This window comes from Ostrinia furnacalis, unplaced genomic scaffold (genome assembly GCF_004193835.3).
Source record: "Ostrinia furnacalis isolate ACB-3 unplaced genomic scaffold, ASM419383v2 OfSCF2804, whole genome shotgun sequence".
Lineage (NCBI taxonomy): Eukaryota > Metazoa > Arthropoda > Insecta > Lepidoptera > Crambidae > Ostrinia > Ostrinia furnacalis.
The window spans coordinates 598,119-625,083 of record NW_021133043.1 but is presented as its reverse complement, the minus strand read 5'-3'; the positions used below and the strand labels follow the sequence as shown (position 1 = coordinate 625,083).

Genomic DNA, 26,965 nt, shown 5'->3' with positions numbered 1-26,965 from the left:
CTTATGGCTTGACCAGCCGTGGTCACAAGCATTTAATTAAGCTATTTTAGTTGAAATGGAACGCGAAAGTTTAAAATCTTATATTGTACATGTTGACAAAATTTAATAAATAAGATCAAATTATGCCTCTGAGCTGGAAACCAGAGGAAAGTTTACGATACCAATTTAAAAACTTTAGATTTTCCCATGTTTTTGATAATAAATGAACTGCAAACAAGTGACTAAAAACATGAAAATAATAACTTGTTTTCTGTTTAGTTACATTGTTTTTTTTTTTTCAGTAAGCGCCTCTTTTAAATAAATGCAAATAATGGAAGAGCCGTAAGTTTGCTAACTGCAAACTGATAGGAGATATATTTCTTTAGTAGGTACCAAAGTAAATAGACTGCCCATTTTGTAAGTCAAAACAGCATGTTTTATTACATAGGATGTGAGCTATAAATAAAGCTTCCACGAAGCTTTAAATTCTAAACTCTACACAAAGAGCAATAAGGCTGAGACACACAGAGCAGTTTCAAATAATCAGTAGGTAGATTTTTATTTTTAAACAAAGTAATTTTAGTGTAGAAATGTATAGTAAAAGTAAGTACACTTCAAAATGTAGTATTGTATCACTCGAAGTGCAAGGAAAACGAAATTTTCCCAAAATGTCTAGCTTTCCGAAGTCCTATGGTGAACATTAGGCATCACTTATCCTTATAACTCTCCATTGTAACAGCCCTGGAGTATTATGACTTAATGAACGAAAAATTAAAATTTGTAAAGTGGATAACAATGTACTTGTATTTATTGATAACTTTGAAAGTGGATTTAGAAATTGCAAGTAACTACTATACCGGCGAAAATGTCAGTATCGATAAATTCAGCAAAATGCTTAGCAAAAGAAAATTAGAAACCCCTTTGCAACTTGACTTTTTCCTGCATGCTTTCCGCCCCAACCACTGCGACAAAGGAAACAATAAAACGCAGGCAAATCGTCCCCGTAGGTAACACCTACTAATAAAAATTCCTCCAAATCAATACGTTCTCTTTTACGCTTTTTGTATTGTATTTTATTTTGTTATTCGCCTCCGCCTCGTGTTAAAGGGACAATTCTGGGATCTAGAGGTTGTAGCGTGATTATATTGCTTGATACTTTTTGCAAAATTTAATTATGTAGAAACTGAATTATTAGATAGTTTGTACCAAATTATCAAAGTACTTTTGCTTGTTATTAATTGAGTATAATATCATCTGTCAATATATTTTAGACAGCTTAATACATAAAATTTTATATTAGTATCTTACGATCCATTCCATCATAAGTACCTTCTTTAGTTTACTTTTTAGGAGACCCCGGCGACTTTGTTATAAAAAATGTATGCACTGAAATAAATCATATTTTTATATTGACTTTAAAATTATCTACGATACCTACCTTCAAGAGAACCTAATTGTGAACATTATTAACCTTGTGTGCTCCAAAGTTTGAGAAACAATAATGGATTATCGCCATAGATAAGACAAAAACTTCCATAGCAACATAAACGTATTTCACAACAAATAATCTCGGCATTAGTTGTTTACTACATTTTTGTAAACAGCTAAGCGTTTCAAGGATATGAGTCATATTCGTTACAAATACACAAAATGTAGGTCACCTTAACAATGCTTTTGTTAGAGATAAACTATTCGTCATGGGTTTTTATGTTGCCCTTTTCGAAGGTTTAAAATAATAATGGCTAGTCAGCATTTAGTTTCAAATATGCTCTGTGACCAATTTGTATGGGAAACATACAAATATAGCGTATAATAATCAATTTAGACGCCTGAATCTTCTTTTTAGTATAAAATACAATCCATCAACCGTTCCGTACTACTAACTTATTAGCATTGATAAACTAGATTGTCCAAAGGAAACAATTTTTAAATTAACAAGCAGAGGAGTTCATGCACTAGGTAGGTAAGTCCTCGTAGGTACTTAAGCAACTAAACGTTCCTACCAAACACCGATGCTTGATTATTTTTTTAGCTATGGTGATGGTTGCAAGTATCAAAACCATCCCATCCCCCTACAAAAGCACCCGTAAACACGTTGGATCCTGTACTATCCTCGTTTGCATACCGTGCGCGCGCGTGTGTGTGCGATTGACAAGCGCTAAATGCTGGGGCGCCCGTTCCAAACGTTAAACACTGTTTATTGGCACGTACACTCGGCAAAAATTCCAATAAAACTCCAAAAGGAATTCGGCACGAAAGAATAACGTTTAATTTGTCCCGAAGGTCCCGTGATTTATACGACCGAATTAAATGGCCGACTTTGTATTCAAATGTTAATGCAAAACGGTCAGCTATTGACCATTTGTACGTAAGTAAATCTTGCTGGTGACATCAATAATGTCGCTTGGGAAGTGGAAAGGAAGCTGGCTTAAATTGTACTCGAATCAACTGAATTGTTTGGATACCCATATATTTTCCGTAGAAAAATAATTAAGGGTAAAAGTTTTAGTAAAAACTGCAACGCTTATTATTAAGAAATACCATCAACTGAAATATTTCGTAAGCACAAAAAACAANCTTTAAATAATAGCACTATACAATTTTCATCTAGGTGACTAGACCTTTAGTAAAAATGGTGACTGTTTTTGTCATGCCGTTAAAATTTCGAATACAACTGTCCATAACGTAATAAACCTTACTTTTGACAGGTGTTAGGAGGACAAACAAATGCCTGACACTTCTTGCAATCATCATCATCATTTAATTTTCAGCCACAGGACGTCCACTGCTGAACATAGGCCTCCCCCAATGACTTCCGCATCGCACGGTTGGTAGCGGCCTGCATCCAGTGCCTTCCAGCGCCTTCTTGTAATATTGACACACATAATTATTGCGTTATATGTCTATATTATTTTATGCTTATTCTTTCAGTTATCCATGACAAAAGATGTAGTACCTATTAAGCTAGTTGCTACTTTCTGCAAGCTTTTTTAAACTTATAAAATCGTTAAAAATCAATTCTTAAAAATATTGTTTGTATCCTCGACAGAAAAAAGGAAAACGTCAAAAACAGCAGAACACAACTAACCACGATGATGCTAATATTAACTTCCTTCGAACAAACTTAGTTAATTAATACCCAATTCTAATTCCACATTAACTTAACATCGACACCGCCACTTAATTTGAATTCCCGGCGCAAGAGTGTTTAATAAAACATCCTTTTGATTTACGTCGTTCCAAATCTGCACCTTTCCCTTTGTTCGTAAACACGCGTTCACCTCCGCTCGCGAACATTTACAATTTTATTCATGATTACGTAATTTTGAATCTCTGTAGTGCAGAAAGAACAGCCAAAACATTGACTGGCGAAACTTGTCTGGACTTGGTGATCGCAAGTGCAGCAGATCATAATTGAAAGATGACTGCAGTCAAGAAATGGGTTTAGGCACCTTTGTGAAAAAATTCTGAAGATAATAATCATGGTAATTAGAAGACACTGAATACAGTTATTACTGTTATTAGACGTATTCCATTTTGAGCACCCGCCCAAATAGCACCCGCACGAATAGCACATGGCCTGTTCCACTTAGAGCACCTATCAATATAAAAATTCCACGAAAATCACCGGTCCATAATATCAATAGAAGTGGAAAAGGACAGATGCTATTCGTGCAGGTGCTATTAGGGCGGGTGCCCAAAGTGGAATACGTCAGTTATTAATGCAAAATTTATTTACATTGTGATCTAAGGAGTAAGCCAAAATGGTCTCATTGATGATGAGCACGAGATGTTATTCTAAAATTCACAAAAGAGGCTCATTAGCTATTTCTGCTACAAAATATTGTTCAGAAAAGGTTTATGATCCAAGTGAGTTGTTTGATATTTTTGTCGTATGTTTCAGATCTACAGATTCGTCTGAAGTAAATTAAATAGCCTGTAAAAGTTAAATGGCGATGGCTTCATTTGAGTACATTTTAATTATTCATTCGCTGAATATTACTGATACCTACATTTTTGTAGTTATAGCGTGATAAGCTACTGTTGTATTTGGTAATAAATAGTTCTATCGAATAGATAAAATCATATTATTATCGTGTAATGACATTGATAGATTAAATTAATTTAATCCGACACCCAGGGGCCGATTGCGATCTACAATGGGTCCTTACAGCACCAGGTGATGTGAGGTGTTGAATCATGCACTGTTTCAATGAAACCCTTTGAAAACCAAGAAACAGTAAATAGCATAAACAGAATACAGAAACTTTCTAGTAAGAATAAAAAGTTTTGAGACCTCTGAATTAAAAAAAAACGATGGAAAAGAAAGACACAAAAAAGCTTTACACTTCTTTGACATTACTAGTATTTTCAACGTAAGTAAGGCCCCCTAGGCTGAGGCCATACCTGAGGGTATAGGTGGGTACCGCAAACTAGTTCATACTCAGAAAAATCCGTTTTGATTTATTCATGAGTCGACTTTTCACATTCAAAGATTATGACCATAGTTATATTCGTAACTGAAAATTATCTACAAGCAGTAAAAAGTATGACATGCATCATACAAGAAAACATCGAAACGGTGCGTGCGTATTGATTTGCATTTAATTAAAATAAAATATTTTTTTTATTAGACAAAGACGACAATCAATGCTTATTGGAGACACGAAAGTCATAAACATATAGCCACAATATTGTACTATTAATAAATTAAATCAATATTATTAATGCAATTGTTTATTATTAATAAGAAAATATATTGAAAATTTGACATGTAATGAACATTATGAATAAATTTCTTATTCTTATTCTTATTCTAAATTCCTAATTTAATTATTATTACTGACAGGATACTTACCTTAATTTCAGTTACTCGGTGACCATGGCGCTTACAACAGTACTGAAAATATCGGAAACTCAAAATTAAGGTACATGGTAGCAATCCCGTCTGTAATAATAATTATGTTAGTGACCATGAAAGTTAAAAAAAATATGTATATTGTCCTAATTTTCTTCTTTCTTCTGTCTCTTTATTCTGTATCTTTCTTCTTAAATGATGATTGCCCGCCAGGCGTTGGACTCCACGCTGTACCCCTCGCTATTGAAGGCCTGTACCACGAAACGGAACCAGGTGTACTTGTACAGGGGCGCGACCACCGCCATGGTCTGGCCGGGTCCGTACGCGTACACGTCTTGGTACCGGGAGAACATGTTGTTGGAACCGGTTTGTATCCATGACGTCACCTGCGAAGATACATTTTTTTGATGATATTTTATCACAAAAACTTTATTGGTAAGGGAAAGGAAATGATTAGGTTTGTCTCTTGATGACATTCTTTGGAAAGATTGAGTGGTAGATGAGCTTCTTCAGCTAATATGGAGTACTTGTTTAGACAAGAAGTAACCGAAAAGAAAATCTTACAAGTTCGAATGAATGATGTTTTTTTTTTTTGGTTTCAGATAATTTTATTATTCACAGATATTTTGCACAAAACAAATAGCATTATTAAATGTATTTTCTTTTAAAATAAAGAGGGTTGTTGTTTAAATAATATCACTTACACAGAGGGGAATAAACAACTTAAAAAAATAATTTTAAAAAATTATAGCACATACCTTGTACCCAAGAATATTATTGGATCCCTCGCCGGGGCTCCATGTAATGGCGGTGCCCATGAAAGGCTCCAGAAACGTGTTAAGATGTTCCAAAGTCGGAGCTGGTATAGTACTGGCACGGGCACCAGTTTCGCTTGCCTTGGGCTCTTCCTTGATGACGTAGGTCAGAGCTTGGGCCGCAGCCACGAGTAGCAGGAAGGTGAAGCACTTAAGCATCATGGTTCTATGTGTGCTGCCTCAGAACAAATCCAGGTGTGGCTGACTTGCAAGTGGTCGGCGGCCAATAAATACTATTAACGGTTACGATTCATTAACTTTTGATAATTGTTATAAAATGGCAAAACGTGATTAGGATTCAGATATCTATTGTTAAGTTTTTAGCAATCTTTATGTTAGTGATTAATATAAAAAAAATATGTTTGTTTATTTTATCTTTGAAAATAATTCTGTAATAAGTTAAAATAAGTGTGATTTTTACTTACCTTTTTGACAGATTCGAATCTTCCTAGCGAATTTTAGCGTGATGTGACGATATTCGAAGTCAGGGATGATTAAAGCACACAATAATGAAGAAAAAAAGAAAGGTATCTTTACTTATTTTTACATTAGATCTGGTACCTACTTAAATAATAAGAATAGAATTAGTGCCAAAAAGGACACCCACGTAAGACAGCAGTTTATCTTATTTAGTCTTTATTTTATTTAGGTACCCACTTGAAAGAAGCCACAGAAAACCATTAGTCTAGTATTTCGTATCAGCTTTTATACAATTTAAGACTCTTTAATACAATTTAAGTTACACGGATCTGCAGATGATAAAAACCTACGCCTCGTTGCGAGTGATAAATACGCTAATACCAATTTATTGTACCTGAGATAAAACCTCATGCTATGTCCATGTGACGTGCTGTAGTAGGAAAAGGACGACCAGTAGAGTACAATCCCATACATCGTAAACCTCCTTAAAGAAATAGAGACAAGGCAAGACAAGAAATAAAGAAAGAGGGATATTGGACAGGATAAGCTGACAAAACTTAAATAAGATCAAATTATGCCTCTGAGCTGGAAACCAGAGGAAATTTTACGATACTGATGTGAAAACTTTCGATTTTCCCATGTTTTTCATAGTAAATGAACTGCAAACAAGTGACTAAAAACATGAGCACAATAACTTGTTTTCTGTTTAGGTCTACGCCTCTTTTAAATAAATGCAAATAATGGAAGAGCCGTAAGTTTGCTAACTGCAAACTGATAGGAGATATATTTCTCTAAAGAACCGAAGTAAATAGACTGCCCATTTTGTAAGTCAAAACAGAATGTTTTATTACATAGGATGTGCGCTATAAATAAAGCTTCCACGAAGCATTAAATTCTAAACTCTACACAAGGCTGAGACACACTACAGCCTCCCTAGACCAGGTTAAATAAATCAGTAGGTTCATACAAAGTAATTGCAGAAAATTAAATGTATAATTAGAGTTAGTAGGTAAGATTTTGAAGTACCTCAAAACGTTTATGATTTTAATTTTATGACTAAATGAATTAAAAAAGAACTTAGAAATTGTAGGAAATTAAAATGAAAATGTATTGTAAAATGCACAGTTCGTAAAAAAAATACAGTATAAATAAATTCAGAAAATTTACCAGCTAAATACTTAGCAAAAGAAAATTGGAAACCCCTTTACAATTTGACTTTTTCCTGCATGCTTTCCGCCCCAACCACTGCGACAGAGGAAACAATAAAACGCAGGCAAATCGTCCCCGTAGGTAACACCTACTAATAAAAATTCCTTCAAATCAATACGTTCTCTTTTACGCTTTTTGTATTGTATTTTATTTTGTTATTCGCCTCCGCCTCGTGTTAAAGGGACAATTCTGGGATCTAGAGGTTGTAGCATGATTATATTGCTTGATACTTTTTGCAAAATTTAATTATGTAGTAACTGAATTATTAGATACTTAGTTTGTACCAAATTATCAAAGTACTTTTGCTTGTTTTTTGAGTATAATATCATGTGTTAATATATTTTAGACAGCTTAATACATAAAATGTTATATTAGTATCTTACGCTCCATTCCAACACAAGTACCTATCTTTAGTTTACTTTTTGGGACAACCCCAACAACTTTGTTATAAAAAAATTATGCACTGAAATAAATCATATTTTTTATATTGACTTTAAATTATCTATTATACCTTCAAGAGAACCTAATTGTGAACATTATCAACCTTGTGTGGTCCAAAGTTTGGGAAATAAAAATGGATTATCTCCATAGATAAGACAAAAACTTCCATAGCAACATAGACGTATTTCACAACAAATAATCTCGGTATTAGTTGTTTACTACATTTTTGTAAACAGCTAAGCGTTTCAAGGATGTGAGTCATATTCGTTACAAATACACAAAATGTAGGTCACTACCTTAACAATGCATTTGTTAGAGATAACTATTCGTCATGGGTTTTATGTTGCCCTTTTTGAAGGTTTAAAGTAATGGCTAGTCAGCATTTATTTTGAAATTTGCTCTGTGACCATTTTGTATGAGAAACTTACAAATATAGTAGCAGTATAATATGAAGTAGCATTTTAGACGCCAGAATCTTCTTTTGAGTAAAATATCACCACTGATAGACTAGATGTATAAATGGACCAAAAGAATCAATTTTTAAATTAACAAGCAGAGGAGATCAACAGGTAGATAAGTACTCGTAGTTACCTATGTAATTAGACATAAATACGATGCTTAATTGTTTTATTTAGCTATGGCGATGGTTGCAAGTATCAAAACCATCCCATCTCCCTACAAAAGCACCCGTAAACACGTTGGATCCTGTACTATCCTCGTTTGCATACCGTGCGCGCGCGTGTGTGTGCGATTGACAAGCGCTAAATGCTGGGGCGCCCGTTCCAAACGTTAAACACTGTTTATTGGCACGTACACTCGGCAAAAATTCCAATAAAACTCCAAAAGGAATTCGGCACGAAAGAATAACGTTTAATTTGTCCCGAAGGTCCCGTGATTTATACGACCGAATTAAATGGCCGACTTTGTATTCAAATGTTAATGCAAAACGGTTAGCTATTGACCATTTGTACGTAAGTAAATCTTGCTGGTGACATCAATAATGTCGCTTTGGAAGTGGAAAGGAAGCTGGCTTAAATTGTACTCGAATCAACTGAATTGTTTGGATTCCCATATATTTTCCGTAGAAAAATGATTAAGGGAAAAAGTTTTAGTAAAAACTGCATTGCTTATTATTAAGAAATACCATCAACTGAAATATTCCGTAAGCACAAAAAAAACAATAATACTTACTCGTATCCAATGCCAATCAAGGTTAGATATAATCTGTATAAATCCATATTTTTAAGTTAGTTCGCCCTTATGGTCTGAATAAATTAACCTGTGCTTAATATTACTCTATGACACTGAAAACTTCATTCAAACTCACATCACGGATAGAATATGTCCTAATACTATAATATGATAAGGTAAGTACATATCGTCCTACTGGAATTCACCCAATTAAAAGTTTGATTATGAGTTTTCAGTCGTTTCCTATTCCGAACTCGAATAATATTCATAAAAAGGGATACTGAATACCTACATCCTGAAAACAATTCTCTAAATTCAATCGAACTGAAAGTATTTTCATTATCTTTTCACTGTGTCAAACCCGAGAATCATACCCATTCGCCCGAAAGACTAACCAGATTTTGGTACCACACCACACCACCTACCTACATTTCATTATAATTTATTTTCATAAGCCGCTTATAGCGTTACGCTAAGCTTGCTCAGCAAAAACTACACAAAATAGTTTGTCTATTGCGTCACTTGGATTACAAGGATTCAGTATGACAAGGCACGCGTCACCTGGCCTTAGGGATATAGGATAGAACGACAGTGAATGACACTTCTAGTGGACCCACCGATGGAGCAAAAAGGGACTCAGATGAACAGAAAACAATCCATAATCCAACAGGATAGTTGAACATTTGTATTTGACGGCCGTGTGCTCTGGTCGATAGGATTGGAATTAAACGCTACAGTTGTGGATTTGAACCCCGCAGGTAACAAAATAGTATTATTAGTGTCAGATGTGAGAGAATTAATTTGTTGAAGTGTACTCAAATGTATCGTTTAATTTATTATGTTAGTCCGTGATCTAATTGCTTAGATTATGCTTGGTTGGGGCTACGTAGGTATTTAAAGATTAACTTATTGACCCTATTCCCTCTGGTAAATTAAAGAGAATCGTCCTCCAGCAGGGGACTAAATAACCTCATAATGATGGTGATAATGATGATTATTTACCTATTTATTGTTTTCTTATATAATTACTGTTTAGTTTATCAAAAATTAATATAAATAAATCATTAATTGCCGTGAGAAAATGACGATGAATACCTACTGCAATCTAAAACTGGACTTAATATTGCTTTCTATTATAATTACTTTATAGTTTATCAAAAACAAATTACAATATGAAACAAATATTAAATAATTATTATCAGCCGTGAGAAAATGATGACTAGAAAGTGCTGAGAAAAAGAAAACTATGAATAACAAAACAACAATAAGTATTATTAACTTTATCTATGGATTTATCAATAGCAGCCGTAATTAGGTCAAGTTACAAAATTTTAATAAACTTTCTTATCGTCTACCTACAGTGAATGGTACGAGTATTATCCTACAGCTACTTACAAGCTTTTATTTTACTCAAAATCTGAAATAATGGCATAATTTTATTTCCCAAATACTTATTAGAAGTGTTTATAAAATAACGATCTAACCCAACTTCGTACACAATGATAGCAGAGCAATTTAAATTTTTCGCTGACCTCTGAAATAATTATTCAAATTGTATAAAAATCCATAAAAACAATAAGTAGTTTATAGGAGAAACAAGCAAACTGCGACGGACTTTGTTGTTTTAATAATACGTAAGGACTACTAGAACTAGACACGTCACACGTCACTAGGTGAATATGTTTGTCGTTAACTTGGTTAAATTCTATGAATACCTCAATGCTTACGTTATTGTTATCTATTTTGAATTCTACTATACTCTAACAATAGGTACTTTACTTAGCACTTAGACCATTCATGGTGATTTTTTTACATGATTACTAAATTATTGCGAAAATGCATAAAATTCGTTTTTATGCCTAGGTATTGGAGTTCATTGTTGAAGATATTGCAAGCTATTCATATTAATAATCATTAGTCTTAACTAGAAAGATGTATGTATTAGGTATTCGTGTGCTATCTCGAAGTTCAAAGGTAAGATAAGGTATGTTAGTCACTACACTATCTGCAGATTCTGCAGTAGATATTGCACAAGAATGATTAATGATGATCTTATTTTGTATGATTTCTAGCGTTACTAACTATTTTTAAACGCCCTAATAATTTTTATATTGTAATTTTTCATTATCTCGTATTTCATTTCAGTACATAAGATACAACACTATTTAACATGATTTCCTATCGCCCCAAACTCTATAAAACGAGACTGCGATTACCATACGGGTCTATGATACAGACGTATGAATGTAAACGTCAAAATCGACATGCCAATCAACCTTTAGCCCTAATCTAATTAGCCAACAATTGACTCACGAGTGACTCACCAATCAGGGCTGCTTATCGCCCAACGGCTATTTATTTACAAACACCCGTCCGGCCGCTCAGTGCATCACTAGATCTCGAGCAGTTCATATCGATAAAAACTACAGTAACTATTAAACATCATGATGAAGTGCCTATGCGTTTTGTTCTTCGTGGCGGTAGCCCAGGGCTTCGTGACCAGGGTAGCGAGGGGGGTCGAGGGTGTCCCAGCGCCGACGCTGCTTCGCATCACTTTGGTGGATGACCCCAAAATGGGATTCGTTGTCGACTGGACGCCCGTGGCGTCAAATGATGCTGCAGACCCCATTCTTGGTTACAAGGTATGTAAATGCCAACGTGAGACTGTGAACTCCGTCAGTTTATAACATAACACGTGAGATTGTAAACTAACCATGGGTTAAGTAAAGTTAGATTGTAATGTAACTACGTCAGATTATAATTTGACGGAATTCACAATTTTACGGTGACATAAACACTTTATAATCACATCAAACTCTCAGAAAAAGATTTTTTTAAACTGATTGGAAACTATTAGCTACCTACTGAAGACAAAGACTAAAATCCATTGAGAGATTTCATTTATTATTGGAGGTAAATCTGCTGACTACCGTAAACATAAAATCGTGCGTGATATTTCTGACTGTCTCATCTAATGAATCACCTAAGACGAATTTCTTCTAATTTCTCATGTCACAGTTTACTAAGTATGTTATTCTTTTTCTTTGCCTTATCTTAACGGAAAGAAGAATTTTAATTCTGAGAGTTTTGACCTACATAGATAACCAAAAAAATTAGTTTACATAACATGTTCATATTTTCTCTGTTATGTATACTTTGGTTTCAAAACATATGTTAATTGTTTCAGATGAAAGTATGGGAGCAGCCTAAGATCAAGACATACAAATATGAAACTATCGACGGTGTCAAAACTTTGGTAGAGGAATACGCTCCTGGCAAGGTAAGATAAATTATCTTTGGAGATATAATAATCGTCCATTACGTTCTCGTAATCATTCTGTTGTTCAGAGAATTCTATGTGTTTCTAACATTTACGTTGAGTAAGTCTTCCATAAGAGATTTGTGCCAGAAAGAAACGTAGAATTTATTTTTAGGAATTCTGTGATGGTCTGTATTTTATTTTAGTACATGGCTGGACTTTTGAAGTAGAATTTTAGGGCTTCCCTTAATACATACAATAATGTTTCAGGCTGTAGTTGAAAAATAAAAAATACAATTATTAATGAGAGCAAAATAAGTCGAAGATTTAAATATTTTTTCAATTCTCGAAAAACATAAGTAAATTATTTATTAAATAATTATTCCACACGCGCTGTTGTGCATTTCACTTTTAATCTACAACAACTATATAAATATGCGTGTGTTTGTATGACCTTAAACCCGCTGCATCAACACAATAATATCACGTTACAATGTAAACATTCTAATTAACATAATTAGTTAAAGTTCATTAACAACAAACATTATTCTAATCGGATTTACAATGTAATACAATATAACATGTTTCATGCTACTAAACCGTCGATAAACAATATTGCTGTCTTAATAAACCTATGAGCATAGATCCTCAATATTCATTACCCATACTACAGAAAAAGTTATAGTACCAAGGTACCAATACCCACTGGCCCATTTATTGTCCCGAAGCAGTGATAGGGTTAATATTGGGACGTGTAAAAGTGCTTTTTAAAAGCTTATTTGCAAAAATAAATTAGTTTTATGAGTTTTTTTATGGGGTTTTACTCTGCTTACTGATATTGTCTCGTAGTTCTAAACAATATGGTCAAAAAGATAGGATGGTACTTACAAGAAGATTAGGTTTGAAATGGGACAATTAGGTTAATGCCATATTCAATATTTTGTTAATTAATTTGTAAACTGTAATTTTACGTACTGTGTCTTTAACGTCCCCATGGAGGGCAACTAGTAGAGAAAGCATTTTGGTATTAAGTCTTCGATTTTTAAAACCTAACTTTAGGCTGGGTTGCACCATCNTGAAAAGTGCATCGGTTGCGGGCGCGTCCCATTTAATATCAAATAATTTCGTTTACTGGTTATTTACGAACACAAACTTCAATCAATTTGATAGTCAATAAACATATCTAGATATTTTTTAGGTAACGTGTTTTCTGGAACCTGTTATTATGTCTTTTATGAAAGAAAGAAAAATAGGGCGGTAATAGAATACAAATTTTGGGGGGTCGTTAATAGGCGCACTTACGTTAATACTCATATCTAATGCCAATCAAGGTTAGATAATCTGTATAAATCCATAATTATTTTTAAGTTAGTTCGCCCTAAATAAATCAACCTGTGTTTAATTACGATATGACACTCAAAACTCCGTTCAAACTCACATCACGAATAGATACCGTCCTTTGATAGGTACATACCGACATACCGAATTCAACCAATTAAAAGTTTGAACCAACATGAGTTTTCAGTCGTTTCCTATTCCGAACTCTAATCATATTTTAGAAGGCAAATGAAAATAGGATACTGAATACCTACATCCTGAAAAAAAATCTCTAAGATTGAACTAACTGATCTTTCCCCGTGTCAAACCCGAGAATTGAACCCATTGGACTGAGAGAATAACCAGGTTTTGGTACCTACATTTCAATAAATTTATTTTCATAAGCCGCTTACAGCGTTACGCTAAGTTTCCTCAGCAAAAACTACACAAAATAGTTTGTCTATCGCGTCACTTGGATTACAAGGATTCAGTATGACAAGGCACGCGTCACCTGGCCTTAGGGATATAGGATAGAACGACAGTGAATGACACTTCAAGTGGACCCACCGATGGAGCAAAAAGGGACTCAGATGAACAGAAAACAATCCGTAATCCAACAGGATAGTTAAACATATTATTATTGTATTTGACGGCCGTGTGCTCTGGTCGATAGGATAGGACTTAAACGCTACAGTTGTGGATTTGAATCCCGCAGGTGACAAAATAATGTTAGAGTGAGATGTGGGAGAATTAATTTGATGATTGTAGTTCAAGTTTAACCAAATTTATCCATTTAATTTGTTAGTCCGTGATCTAGTGTTGCCATTGTACTAGATTAGGCAGGTATGCTTGATTGGGGCTACGTAGGTGTTTATTTAGAATAATTATTTTATTTACCCTATTCCCTCTGGTAAATTAGAGAGGATCGTCCTCCAGCGGCAGGGGACTAATGCCCGTTTTCACCAAAAATCCCTAATTTTTAAGTGACCCCTACGAAAACAAAATTCCTATTATGTGTTACCATAGGGGTCACTTAAAAATTAGGGATTTGTGGTAAAAACGGGCCCAAATAACCTCATTATGATGGTGATAATAATGATTATTTGCCTATTTATTGTCTTCTAATAGTATATTTACTTTTAATAAAACTAATATAATTAAATTATTATCATTAATTGCCGTGAGAAAATGATGATGACTACCTACTGCAAACCTAAAACTGGACTTAACTACTAGCTCTTTTAAGAAAGCTATTGCTCTCTATTATAATTACTGTTTAGTTTATCAAAAACAAAGTAAAATATCAAACAAATATTAAATAATTGTTATGAGCCGTGGGAAAATTATGATAAATACCTTACTGCAAACCTAAAACTGGACTTGACAACCAATTCACTTAAGAAAGTGCTGAAAAAAGGAAAACTATTAATAGCTAACTACAAAACAACAATACTTACTTACTAACTTTATCTATGGATTTATCAATAGCAGCCGTTATTGGGTCAAGTTACAAAATTTTAATAAACTTTCTTATCGTCTACCTACAGTGAATGGTACGAGTATTATTATCCTACAGCTACTTACAAGCTTTTATTTTACTCAAAATCTGAAATAATAGCATAATTTTAGTTTCCAATTACTTATTAGAATTTATTGTCTATAAATTAACGATCTAACCCAACTTCGTACACAATGATAGCAGAGCAATTTAAATTTTTCGCTAACCTCTGAAATAATTATTCAAATTGTATAAAAATCCTACAATAGTTTTTAAGCGAAACAAGCAAACTTCGACGGAATTTGTTGTTTAAATAATACGTAAGGATTACTACGAGTAGAACTAAACACGTCACACGTCACTAGGTGAAAAATGTTTGTCGTTAACTTGGTTTCTATGAATACCTCAATGCTTACGTTATTGTTATCTATTTTGAATTCTACTATACTCTAACAATAGGCACTTTACTTAGCACTGAGACCATTAATGGTGATTTTTTTACATGATTACTAAATTATTGCGAAAATACATAAAATTCGTTTTTATGCCTAGGTATTGGAGTTCATTGTTGAAGATATTGCAAGCTATTCTTATCTTATAGTCTTAAACTACAAAGATGCATGTATTAGGTATGCGTGTGCTATCTCGAAGTTCAAAGGTAAGATAAGGTATGTTAGTCACTATCCGCTAGTATTACACAAGAATGATACATCTTATTTTGTATGATTTCTACTAAAAGAAATGCAAAGAGCATAACTATTTCAATATTATTAAAATAAATTATGTAGTAATTATTTTTACATGCCTCCTAATAGTAATATTTTATTTTATATTAAAACACAAATTGGTATAAGTATTGTATTAAACATTCATGGTCACAAACATAATTATTATTATTGACGGGATTGCTACCATGTATCTTAATTTTGATATGACATGGTAGCAATCCCATCAATAATAATTATTAACACATTAGTAAAAAATCACCTATCAATATCTCCCAATTTATTGCAAACAATATATGTATTAATTATAGAGTGATGATGATGATTTTCTGTCGCCCCAAACTCTATAACACGAGACGACGATTACCATACGGGTCTACGACCCATTAAATGAGAAAATACCCACAGACGTATGAATGTAAACGTCAAAATCGACATGCCATTCAACCTTTAGCCCTAATCTAATTAGCCAACAATTGACTCACAACTGACTCACCAATCAGGACTGCTTATCGCCCAACGGCTATTTATTTACAAACAACCGTCCGGCCGCTCAGTGCATCACTAGATCTCGAGCAGTTCATATCGATAAAACTACATTAAATATTAAACATCATGATGAAGTGCTTATGCGTTTTGTTCTTCGTGGCGGTAGCCCAGGGCTTCGTGACCAGGGTAGCGAGGGGGGTCGAGGGTGTCCCAGCGCCGACGCTGCTTCGCATCACTTTGGTGGATGACCCCAAAATGGGATTCGTTGTCGACTGGACGCCCGTGGCGTCAAATGATGCTGCAGACCCCATTCTTGGTTACAAGGTATGTAAATGTCAACGTGATTGTGAACTCCGTCAGTTTATAATATAACGCGTGAGATTGTAAACTAACAGTGGGTTAGGTAAGGTAAGATTGTAATCTAAATACGTCAGATTATAATCAGACGGAATTTACAGTGACATTTAAACACGCTAATATCACATCAAATTCCTAAAAAAAAATTTTTTAAACTGATTTGAACCCATATGATTGAAGACATTGAGACCCATTGAGATATTTCATTTATTGCGCGAGATAAATCTGCTGACTAAGTACCGTAAACATAAAATTGTACGTGATATTTCTGACTGTCACATCTAATGAATCACCTAAGATGATTTCTTTTAATTTCTTATGTCACACGTTTACTAAGTATGTTATTCTTTTTCTTTGCCTTATCTTAACGGAAAGAAGAATTTTAATTCTGAGAATTTTGACCTACATATTAGGCGAAGAAGATAAATTACATGTTCATATTTTCTCTGTTATACTTTGGTTTCAAAAAATATATTAATTGTTTCAGATGAAAGTATGGGAGCAGCCTAAGATCAAGACGTACAAATATGAAACTATCAACGGTGTCAAAACTTTGGTAGAGGAATACGCTCCTGGCAAGGTAAGATAATTATTTTTAGAGATAAAATAACCATCGTCCATAGGTGCTCGAAATCAGTCTGCATTGTTCAGAGAATTCTATATGTTTTTAACATTTACATTGAGTAAGTCTTATTAGGTACAATAATAGTTCTCCATGATTATACACATTGCCACAAAGAAACGTAGAAATTATTTTTAGGAACTTTGTGATCGTCTGTATTTTATTGCAGAACATGACTGAATTTTGAAATTCAGTTTTAAGCCTTCCCTTTAGAATAATGTTTCAGGTTGTAGTTGCAAAATATAAATACAAATGAGAGCAAATAGTTGAACTAAAGTTTTACAGGATTTTCTCCATTCTCAAAGAAGATAAATTATTATGCCAGATAATAATTTTATTCTACACGCGCTGTTGTGCATTTTACTTTTAATTTACAATAACTATTTATTATGTGTGTATGTTTACTTTAGATGACCTTAAACCCGCTGCATCAACACAATAATATCACGTTACAATGTAAACATTCTAATTAACATAATTAGCTAAAGTTCATTAACAACAAACATTATTCTAATCGGATTTACAATGTAATACAATATAACATGTTTAATGCTACTAAATCGTCGATAAACAATATTAATGTCATAATAAACCTATGAGCATAGATCCTCAATAAATATGCATTACCAATACCTACTCTGCTTACTGATATTAGGTATATCATAGTTCTTTCCATATTAAACAATAATTATGATAAAAAGATAGGATGGTACTTATAAGAAGATTAGGTTTTAAATGAAACAATTAGGTTAATGCCATATTCAATATTTTGTTATTTAATTTGTAAACTGTAATTACGTACTGTGTCTTTAACATCCCCATGGATGGCTACTAGTAGAGAAAACATATTGATATTAAGACCCAGTTTTTTTTATTCATAGCTAAAATTAAATATTAACAAAATGTAAACTAATAATTAAAAAATGTACGAGTACTAAAAGTCAAGCTAACCATTGTTCGAAAAACATTTTTTTCTGATATTTAACCACTTGTCATGTGATATCTGTCAAATTTGACTATTGGTTTTTTATCTATACTTATAATAAATCTGAAGAGAGGTCAATTCTGTACATGATATTTCATTTTCAAAATAACTATCAGGGGGTGATTAGTGATTGATACTGATGCCAAAAATGCAATCAGTAAAATTTTTGTCTGTCTGTCTGTCATATAGAAACAAAAACCGCTCGACGGATTTTAATGAAACTTGGTACAATTATTTTTCATACTACTGGGCAGGTTATAGTATACTTAGGAATTTCCACGGGAACGGGAATTAGCGGGAAAATCCTTTTGTATGAAAAATCTAAACCGCTTAAGTTAGACGCTTGAAAGGCATGCAGGTACCTTAGTAAACTTAAAGCTTAGTTACAACAGGATATTGCAAAATTCCCACGGGAATCGGAGTTAGCGGGAAAAAACATTTGTATGAAAAAATCTAAACCGCGTAAGATAGATGAAGGGGGTAAAACGGGATCCACGTGTACGAAGTCGCGGGCGGCCGCTAGTTTTAACTACGAATCAAAAAACACATGGGTGTTAGGCCCAGTTTAAGTTTTTTGAAGCACAACGAACGAACGATGCTTGCTTAATTGAAGCGGCAAATCGAACGCACAGCGTTGAATAGAGCTTTGTGATTGGTTCGTGTGTCATCCTGTGCGTCCACGCGCACTGTGAGACCTCATAGTAATATTTGTGAATACGGGCATAATGTCTGTCATCGATAGTTTAAAACGTAACAAGTTTAATTGCTGAAGATTACATAATACCTAGATTGACAAAAATCCCGTTTGTTTTTAACACAAAATAAACAAAACATTCCATTTTGTTTCCAGTTCCCAGCCAACAACGAAGTCCCCACAAACAAGCCTAGGGAAATCGTCATCCAAGGAGACAAGACCTCCGCCAGGTTTGAGGGCATCGAGACCGGCGTCTTATACGAAGTGAGGGTCCAGGCCTTCACCAAGAACATACAAGGACCCTTATCTCAACCCATGAGAGTCGAGATTAACAATGACAACGACAGGAAAAAAGATGTGTACACCGTAGCTTAATTTCTTGATAGGGTGGTTGTCGACGGTGGTGTTTAGTATTTAAATTAAATAAGTAAGTAAGTTATGTATGTTTAAAAAACTTTGATATCAACTTAAAATGTAATACCAATGTTATTGTAGTAAATAAATACAGGAGTCTTGAGAAACTCGATTGTTAAAGATAAAAAAATTAACGATAGTTTTGTTATGAAAATGTGTAAAGTAAAACCTATTTGCTATTTCTTAAACAAAATTACTGGTTCTGTAAAATTATCAGCAGCTTCATTAATAGGTCATGTAAGAAAATAATAGAGTACCTACATATTAATATTGGAGTAAGTACCTACAATAAATGGTATTAAACCTAAACGATTTTTTAATTTCTCTTGAATTACGGGTTACCTTAACCATTTTACTATTACCTCCTATTATCTGCTCCCAAACTTCTGTAACATTAATTATTTCAATAATTAATAAACCAACACAAGCGGCCACATTTTAATGAGCAACTTGAAAAATGAGATTCGAAAATTTTATATCAAACAAAAGCAATAGATAAGTCCTTTTACAATAAAATAATATTTAAAAAGGAAAGATGTAAAAGCAAAGACGCAAAAACAAATCATGAATATGAACGGCAAAATTGACATGACAATCAACCTTTTGCCCTAATCCAATTACCCATCAATTCTCTGACTCGCCAATCAGAGCTCTCACAACGAATACACGACTGTCAGACCACTCAGTGCATCTCTCGACCTCGTACAGGTCGATTGACTGAAGAAACCACCGACCAAACACTAACAAAACAATACAGGACTATTCCCACCTCTGGTTCCCACCGCTGCTACTCCTAAACACTATGAAGTGCCTATACTTCTTTTTTTCCGTGGCGGTAACCCAGGGCTTCATGACCAGGGTAACCAGAGAGGTCAAAGACATCCCAGCGCCGACCCTGGCGCACATCGATTTGATAGACGATCCCGGGTTAGCGTTCATAGTGCACTGGACTCCGGTGGCATCCCCTGACGGTGCAGACCCAATACTGGGATACAAGGTATGTAATAAAGGCGCTTTGTTAGCACGTCAGAAAAGTCAAAATTCAACTTAGGTTTCGCGGGGTATTTGTTTCATTTTGGAATAATTTAACGAATGCTAAATAAGGAATATTCAAAAATAAATACTAATGCTGAGTTGCACCATCTAACGTTGAACGTAACTTTGGTGCAACCCAGTCTAAGTAAGAATAGAGCTGTTTTGTAAATAAATTTTTATTTACTACAGGTAAAAGTGTGGGAAAAGCCAAAGGTTTCAACATTCGAGTATGAAGCATTAAGGGGCGCCAAAAGTTTGGTAGACAAACTCGCTCCAGTCAAGGTGAGACTTCACACATAAATCTCAGGTTTAAGGTACCCTGTGATACGAGAACTAGTAATATGTGATTTTATTTTCTCTTTGACCTTTCTTTGTATGAAAAAAAAATTGTACTATTTGATCTGGCAATAAATATTTTCATTTATATTTTCAACTAGCTTTTTCCCTCGGCTTCACTCGCGTGAAATTTAGTTAATCACATATCGTCATAAATTATAGCCTATATGTTATTCTGGGCTATAAACAATAATACTGTAAAGTTTCATCAAAATCCGTTCCGTAGTTTTTGCATGAAAGAGTAACAAACATTCATCCAGACATCCAAACTTTCGCATTTATAATATTAGTAGGATTATGAATTTAAACTTGTCCCCAGTTGTTAGACTCGAGCCAAGAACCCAAGTTCAAGCCAAGGGAGATCGTGGTCAACGGAGCTGACAAGTCCACCGCCATGTGCGAGGGCATTGAGACCGAGACCCCGTACGAGGTCCGGGTGCAGGCCTTCAGCAGGGCCGGGGACGGAGCCCTGTCGCAGCCGCTGATGGTGCAGATCTGCAAGGACTGCGACAGTAAGAGGAATTTGTATACGGTTGTGTAAGAACGTGATTGTATTTGGTAGTATTTTCGTGGTTTCAGGTGTATCGTGAAATAAATGAGTTTTCAGAAAATATGTATTTTCTTTTACAAAGAAATACGAGTACCTATATTAATGAGAACATTGGAAATGAAAAGATCTCTTACTAATTCAATAAACACAATAGAAGAAAATATCAAGTCCTTCTGACTTGACATAAACAGAGCTGACATGTCCACCGCCATGTGCAAGGGTATAGAGACCGAGACCCCGTACGAGGTCCGGGTGCAGGCCTTCAGCAGGGCCGGGGACGGAGCCCTGTCGCAGCCGCTGATGGTGCAGATCTGCAAGGACTGCGACAGTAAGAGGAACCTGTATACTGTGGTGTAAGCGCGTGGCTGTACATTCCGTGAAATAAATGAGTTTTCAGAAAATATGTATTTTGCTTTTACAAAGTAATAAACACAATAGAAGAAAACATCAAGTCCTTCTGACTTGATATAAACGAAGCTGACAAGTCCACCGCCATGTGTGAGGGCATAGAGACCGAGACCCCGTACGAGGTCGTCGATTGTCGTGAAATAAATGATTTTTCAGAAAATATATAAGTACTAATGTAGGTACTTGTAAGAATGAGTATGAGAAGGTTAAGAATAAAAAAATATCCAATAAATTCAACAGTATTCAATTTTAGTGAGAAAGTCATGAATACAAATTAATAAGTATTAGAAATCAAATCATCCTAAAAATAAATGTCCCAACGAACGATTTAAACCCACCCCAGAGGTCAATGTTTTGGTCCCTCAAATTAATAGAAAAAAGTATTACTCAAGTATGTTTATATCAGTTATACGGTACCTACACAATACCTTTGCTAAGTAATTGAAATAAGTAATTATTGTAAAGTCTTCAGTATTTTTCAGATTTACGAGTTTGCTATATCTTAGATTTCTTTAGGTATGTTAAGAACACTTAAGGAGTCTCAAACGGAAAAACATTGTAAGTACAGAGTGTACTACGCATTAGGAAGGGTCCTAAGTCGTGACATCTAGCTCCAATAACAGCCAACGGAAATGCAGATTGCGGGCATTCATCGGTCAATTCGCTGCAATTGAAAATGGCGGCTCATATGGCAGAGATACGGACGTTACATTGTAAACACTTGCATTATGTTTAAATCAAGATAGACAGCTGAATTAATACTGAATGGTGGTGATGTAACTTTGTCGAGAAATTGCAAGTATTAAGTATTTATAGCAGTCGGATAATCGTCAACATTTATGATTTTTATATGCAAATTCACTAAAAAAATAAAAACATTATGTCCAGAGGGATTTCAATATCTCTTCTTCTTTTGTATAAGGCCAGGTATGGGATAATATCTCATCTTGTTTTACTCTTGAAACCACTAACGAAATAGTCAAAAGATGACAGTTCAAAACGTTTTTAACGGAAAAGCAGTGGGATCACAAAGACCAGCGAAGAACGAACTACTGACCCTCGAAACGGCCAGTCCGACACTGACACCAACTCAAAATGATTTCAATTAAATGTGTATTCTAAAATAATTCTTCAAATCTACGAGTATACGTAATAGGTATTTTTCAGAACTTTGCCATTGCCATTCAAAAATAAATACACCCAAATGGCTGTGGTAGTCAGTTGAAATTTAAATAAAAACGTTGTGAAACAATACAGATCGCCTGATTATCTTCGGCAGTAAAAAGTAAGTGAAGTGTGCAGCTCACCTCAGCGAAAATGCAATTAGATACGTCTCGGGAGACTGACGGGGCAGCATCCTAGGCCAGGGGACCGGGGACTAAATAGTAACGTAATATCAACAACCTCATCAAATAACTGTGAGAAAAAAAAATACTTACCGAAAATTAATAATAATTTGTTTTATTAGATTATTACACTAGTCCATACAAACATGGCTGTTTGTATTTACCAGTATATACCTAAGTATGTGTACACCGTTTTCTGATACTCATACTTAGTAACTAAGTTAGTTCAAGCATTGCTTAGTTTGTAGCTATTATGGCGTAGTGTTAAATGTCCAAGGATTGTATATTTACGTCTGAGTAAGTAGGTATGCCTTTTATGTTATTACAATAATAAATGCTCAAAGAAATTCCGTCATAAATAACAGAAATTTTAACGACACGATAAGTATTAATCACAGTTAACACGTGTTAAATATTATAATATGTATAGAGTTCAAGCCTTCATAAGCATAGTCAAATGTACCCTATCCCCGTTTCTAGCCGGTCCCCCGGCCTGATTTACATATAAATTGTAGCTAACTCACGTGGCATCTCTTACTTTTAACTGCTGTAACCGCACCCCGATGGCTCGCTGATGTAGACACGCTGTTAAAATGTTCTTTGTTGCGAGTATCGTCATGTTTTGGGATATATTCTGAACTGATCTTTTAAACTACATGTAAACTCAACTAAATTCACGCCTGTGATTGCTGGAATTTGAATATTTTGACCAATTGTTTGAAATTATTAACGAGTAGATTGAATAAGTACTTGCTCGAGTATCGTTTCAATGGCACCATCGACTTAACTTTTACCGTAACTATAACTTTATCCGGTGTTTTTGTATGGAGTTGGACAGATTCCTGACGTTTACTAAAGTTCAAGTAAAATGGTGCAACCCAGCCTTAGTCTCACACATTTTCCAAACATTTTGTTTTAAATGAAAAGTTGACGGTTCATATTTTTTGTCAGATACAAGATCGATCTTTTAAGAGTTCAGTTTATATTCAATGCGGAAATGCACTTAACAAAAAATGTATCCAATTCCGTTCGTTCCAATATCTTTCTTACCTTACAAAAATTGATAACAAAAGCAAACTCCGTCCCCATTTCGAGTCCTAACAAAACTTTGCCCCATATCAACGGCGAGCTTGTTCGAGATCCATCACAATAATTCGAGTTTTCATAAAAACACGCGCCAAGAAACATATCCGACGTTGGACGGTGATTCAATTTGCCAAATTACATTCCCGACGGTTACCTGCGCTGCGTCTTGTGTCAAAGTGCGTTACGATGGGGACAGAGCAGCGTCAGTAGGACGCCAATGTTGGCTCCAATGTTTGCTAGCCATAGTTTGTGTATTGATTAGACACTACGTAGAAGTACCTAGCTACTTCATATTTCGTGTCGCGTAATGTGTTTATTCAAGCACAAGTTTCATAAAATAAATAAATCACTAAATTAACTATCAGATTTGCTAGATTCGATCGATGAATGAGATATGACGTATGATTAAACAATTTGTTTTGTATTCCCTCCAATTGAAAAAAAAACACGGTTTTTTTATGCACAATAAGTAAGCCAGCAACGATCGCACCTGATGTTAAAAGTGAGATGCAGTTTAGGATGGTACATACCTACCGTGTAAGTGCCTATTCACCCTCGAATAGTAACTAATACAGAAATATCTAGGTAGTTAAAAAGAATAGTACGAGTAAGTTACGTAGGAGCCTACAAAAATAATGCGACATCAATTTTTAATACCTTTTTCATAAAACAGAACATCAGAAGATTTATTTATTTTATTTATTTTGAGATGGTATTTGTAAAAATTAATATAGATAATTGATACGGCCAACGTTTGTATATTTGACCAACATGCTCTGCCAACGTTTGCCGTAGCCACGGAGGGAGCAAATCAAATTGGCGCAAGTGGGGTCAAGCGCCGTCGGAGTGGACAATGGGGCGAAATATGAAATTATTTTTGGCTTGCTTACCAAAAATACACGGATACGCTTTGTGGGATGCTCGTTTATAGTTAGACGAGAAGGTAGAAACTTATCAAAATTGGTTCAGTTGTCAGGTGGTTTATATTTGTTGATAAAATGTGACGTAATCAGACAATATAAGATGTTAAAACATTACGTTATCAAGCATGTTAAGAGTTTTCTAATTTTTTACTAGAATACTTATTTTCCAAATTGTTTTAAGAAACAAAAAAAATATTACTTACGATTAGGAAAGTGGTTACTACAAAATAATCCGTCACTAAGTGTACTCGTAAGTAAATGCCATTTAATGTCATTAATTGCCCTGTAACCATAGAAATCGAACAAACGCGCCCTTAATCCTAAGGATCCCTTAGCAATTAAAAAGAATTCCACCCACAAGGTGGACAGATGACCTTAATAAGGGTTGAAAGAAGGCACTAGATGCAGGTTCCTTCTAATCCACCAATCTAGTAATCATTGGGGGAGGTTTATGTTCAGCAGTGGTCGTCCATTGGCTAAAATGATGATGCNCAGTAAGAGAAACTTGTATGCGGTAGTGTAAGCGCGTGGTTGTTTTGGTGTAGTATTTTGATGGTTTCAAGTGTATCGTGAAATAAATGAGTTTTCAGAAAATACGTATTTTTTTTACAAAGAAATACGAGTATAGTCTGGTCCGGGAGCACGTAGAATTTTGTCCAATGACCCCAAGCTTCCCATCCTTATCGCTCGCGCGTAATTATGTTGATAGCGCGCTCGCACACTCACTGCGGGCGCCCGTCGCACAGTCGCAACAGCAATATAATTACGCGCGAGCGATAAGGATGGGTAGCTTGGGGTCATTGGACAAAATTCTACGTGCTTCCGGACCAGACTATACCTATATTAATGAGAACATTGGAAATTAAAAGATCTACTAATTCAATAAAAACAATAGAAGAAAATATCAAGTCCTTCTGATTTGATATAAACGAAGCTGACAAGTCCGNGCAAGTTCAAAAAATGTGTATTTTCTTTTACAAAGAAATACGAGTACCTATATTAATGAGAACATAAGAAATTAAAAAATCTCCTACTAACTCAATAAACACAATAGAAGAAAATATCAAGTCCTTCTGACTTGATATTAACGAAGCTGACAAGTCCACCGCCATGTGCGAGGGCATAGAGACCGAGACCCCGTACGAGGTCCGGGTGCAGGCCTTCAGCAGGGCCGGGGACGGAGCCCTGTCGCAGCCGCTGATGGTGCAGATCTGCAAGGACTGCGACAGTAAGAGGAATTTATATACTGTGGTGTAAGCACGTGGGGTATATTTGTGGTAGTATTGTCGTGAAATAAATGAATAATGAATAAATGAGGTTAAGAATAAAAAAATATCCAATAAATTCAACAGTATTCAGTTTTAGTGAGAAAGTCATGAATACAAATTAATAAGTATTAGAAATCAAATCATCCTAAAAATAAATGTCCCAACAAACGATTTAAACCCACCCCAGAGGTCAATGTTTTGGTCCCTCAAATACTCGTAAATAGAAAAAAGTATTACTCAAGTATGTTTATATCAGTTATACGGTACCTACACAATACCTTTGCTAAGTAATTTAAATAAGTAATTATTGTAAAGTCTTCAGTATTTTTCAGATTTACGAGTTTGCTATATCTTAGATTTCTTTAGGTATGTTAAGAACACTTAAGGAGTCTCAAACGGAAAAACATTGTAAGTACAGAGTGTACTACGCATTAGGAAGGGTCCTAAGTCGTGACATCAAGCTCCAATAACAGCCAACGGAAATGCAGATTGCGGGTATTCATCGGTCAATTCGCTGCAATTGAAAATGGCGGCTCACAGCGCAGAGATACGGACGTTACATTGTAAACTTGCATTATGTTTAAATCAAGATAGACAGCTGAATTAATACTGAATGGTGGTGATGTAACTTTGTCGAGAAATTGCAAGTATTAAGTATTTATAGCAGTCGGATAATCGTCAACATTTTATATGCAAATTCACTGAAAAAATAAAAACATTATGTCCAGAGGGATTTCAAT

The 26,965-nt window shown here is 34.7% G+C and overlaps 3 protein-coding genes across 4 annotated transcripts; 2 read left to right on the top strand and 1 right to left on the bottom strand.

Moving 5' to 3' along the window:
* Positions 1-5,006: 5,006 nt before the first annotated feature.
* LOC114356429 (uncharacterized) lies at positions 5,007-5,898 on the bottom strand. Its single transcript, XM_028309594.1, has 2 exons — positions 5,596-5,898; positions 5,007-5,223 (listed from the first exon to the last, which is right to left on the bottom strand). Exons 1-2 carry the CDS (start codon positions 5,812-5,814, stop codon positions 5,029-5,031), a joined length of 414 nt encoding a protein of 137 aa, XP_028165395.1. The 5' UTR covers positions 5,815-5,898; the 3' UTR covers positions 5,007-5,028.
* Positions 5,899-11,300: 5,402 nt separating this feature from the next.
* On the top strand, positions 11,301-19,294 carry LOC114356437 (uncharacterized). 2 transcript variants are annotated; one of them, XM_028309611.1, is made up of 3 exons: positions 11,301-11,555; positions 12,101-12,193; positions 19,016-19,294. In XM_028309611.1, exons 1-3 carry the CDS (start codon positions 11,358-11,360, stop codon positions 19,232-19,234), a joined length of 510 nt encoding a protein of 169 aa, XP_028165412.1. In that variant the 5' UTR covers positions 11,301-11,357; the 3' UTR covers positions 19,235-19,294. The 2 variants fall into 2 exon arrangements, with proteins under 2 accessions (XP_028165412.1, XP_028165410.1); XM_028309609.1 differs by lacking the exons at positions 11,301-11,555; positions 12,101-12,193 and adding exons at positions 16,247-16,525; positions 17,046-17,138.
* Positions 19,295-19,616: 322 nt separating this feature from the next.
* Positions 19,617-21,250, top strand: LOC114356438 (uncharacterized). The gene is made up of 3 exons (XM_028309612.1): positions 19,617-20,270; positions 20,498-20,590; positions 20,964-21,250. The coding sequence occupies exons 1-3, from the start codon at positions 20,076-20,078 to the stop codon at positions 21,183-21,185; spliced, it is 510 nt and encodes a 169-aa protein (XP_028165413.1). The 5' UTR covers positions 19,617-20,075; the 3' UTR covers positions 21,186-21,250.
* Positions 21,251-26,965: the final 5,715 nt, after the last annotated feature.

Coding starts and splice junctions, on each gene's coding strand:
- LOC114356429 (XM_028309594.1), bottom strand. CDS start 5,814: ATGATGCTTAAGTGCTTCACCTTCCTGCTACTCGTGGCTGCGGCCCAA. Junction 5,224..5,595: donor ATAATATTCTTGGGTACAAG/GTATGTGCTATA, acceptor GTATCTTCGCAG/GTGACGTCATGGATACAAAC.
- LOC114356437 (XM_028309611.1), top strand. CDS start 11,358: ATGATGAAGTGCCTATGCGTTTTGTTCTTCGTGGCGGTAGCCCAGGGC. Junction 11,556..12,100: donor ACCCCATTCTTGGTTACAAG/GTATGTAAATGC, acceptor TAATTGTTTCAG/ATGAAAGTATGGGAGCAGCC. Junction 12,194..19,015: donor AGGAATACGCTCCTGGCAAG/GTAAGATAAATT, acceptor TTTTGTTTCCAG/TTCCCAGCCAACAACGAAGT.
- LOC114356438 (XM_028309612.1), top strand. CDS start 20,076: ATGAAGTGCCTATACTTCTTTTTTTCCGTGGCGGTAACCCAGGGCTTC. Junction 20,271..20,497: donor ACCCAATACTGGGATACAAG/GTATGTAATAAA, acceptor TATTTACTACAG/GTAAAAGTGTGGGAAAAGCC. Junction 20,591..20,963: donor ACAAACTCGCTCCAGTCAAG/GTGAGACTTCAC, acceptor ACTTGTCCCCAG/TTGTTAGACTCGAGCCAAGA.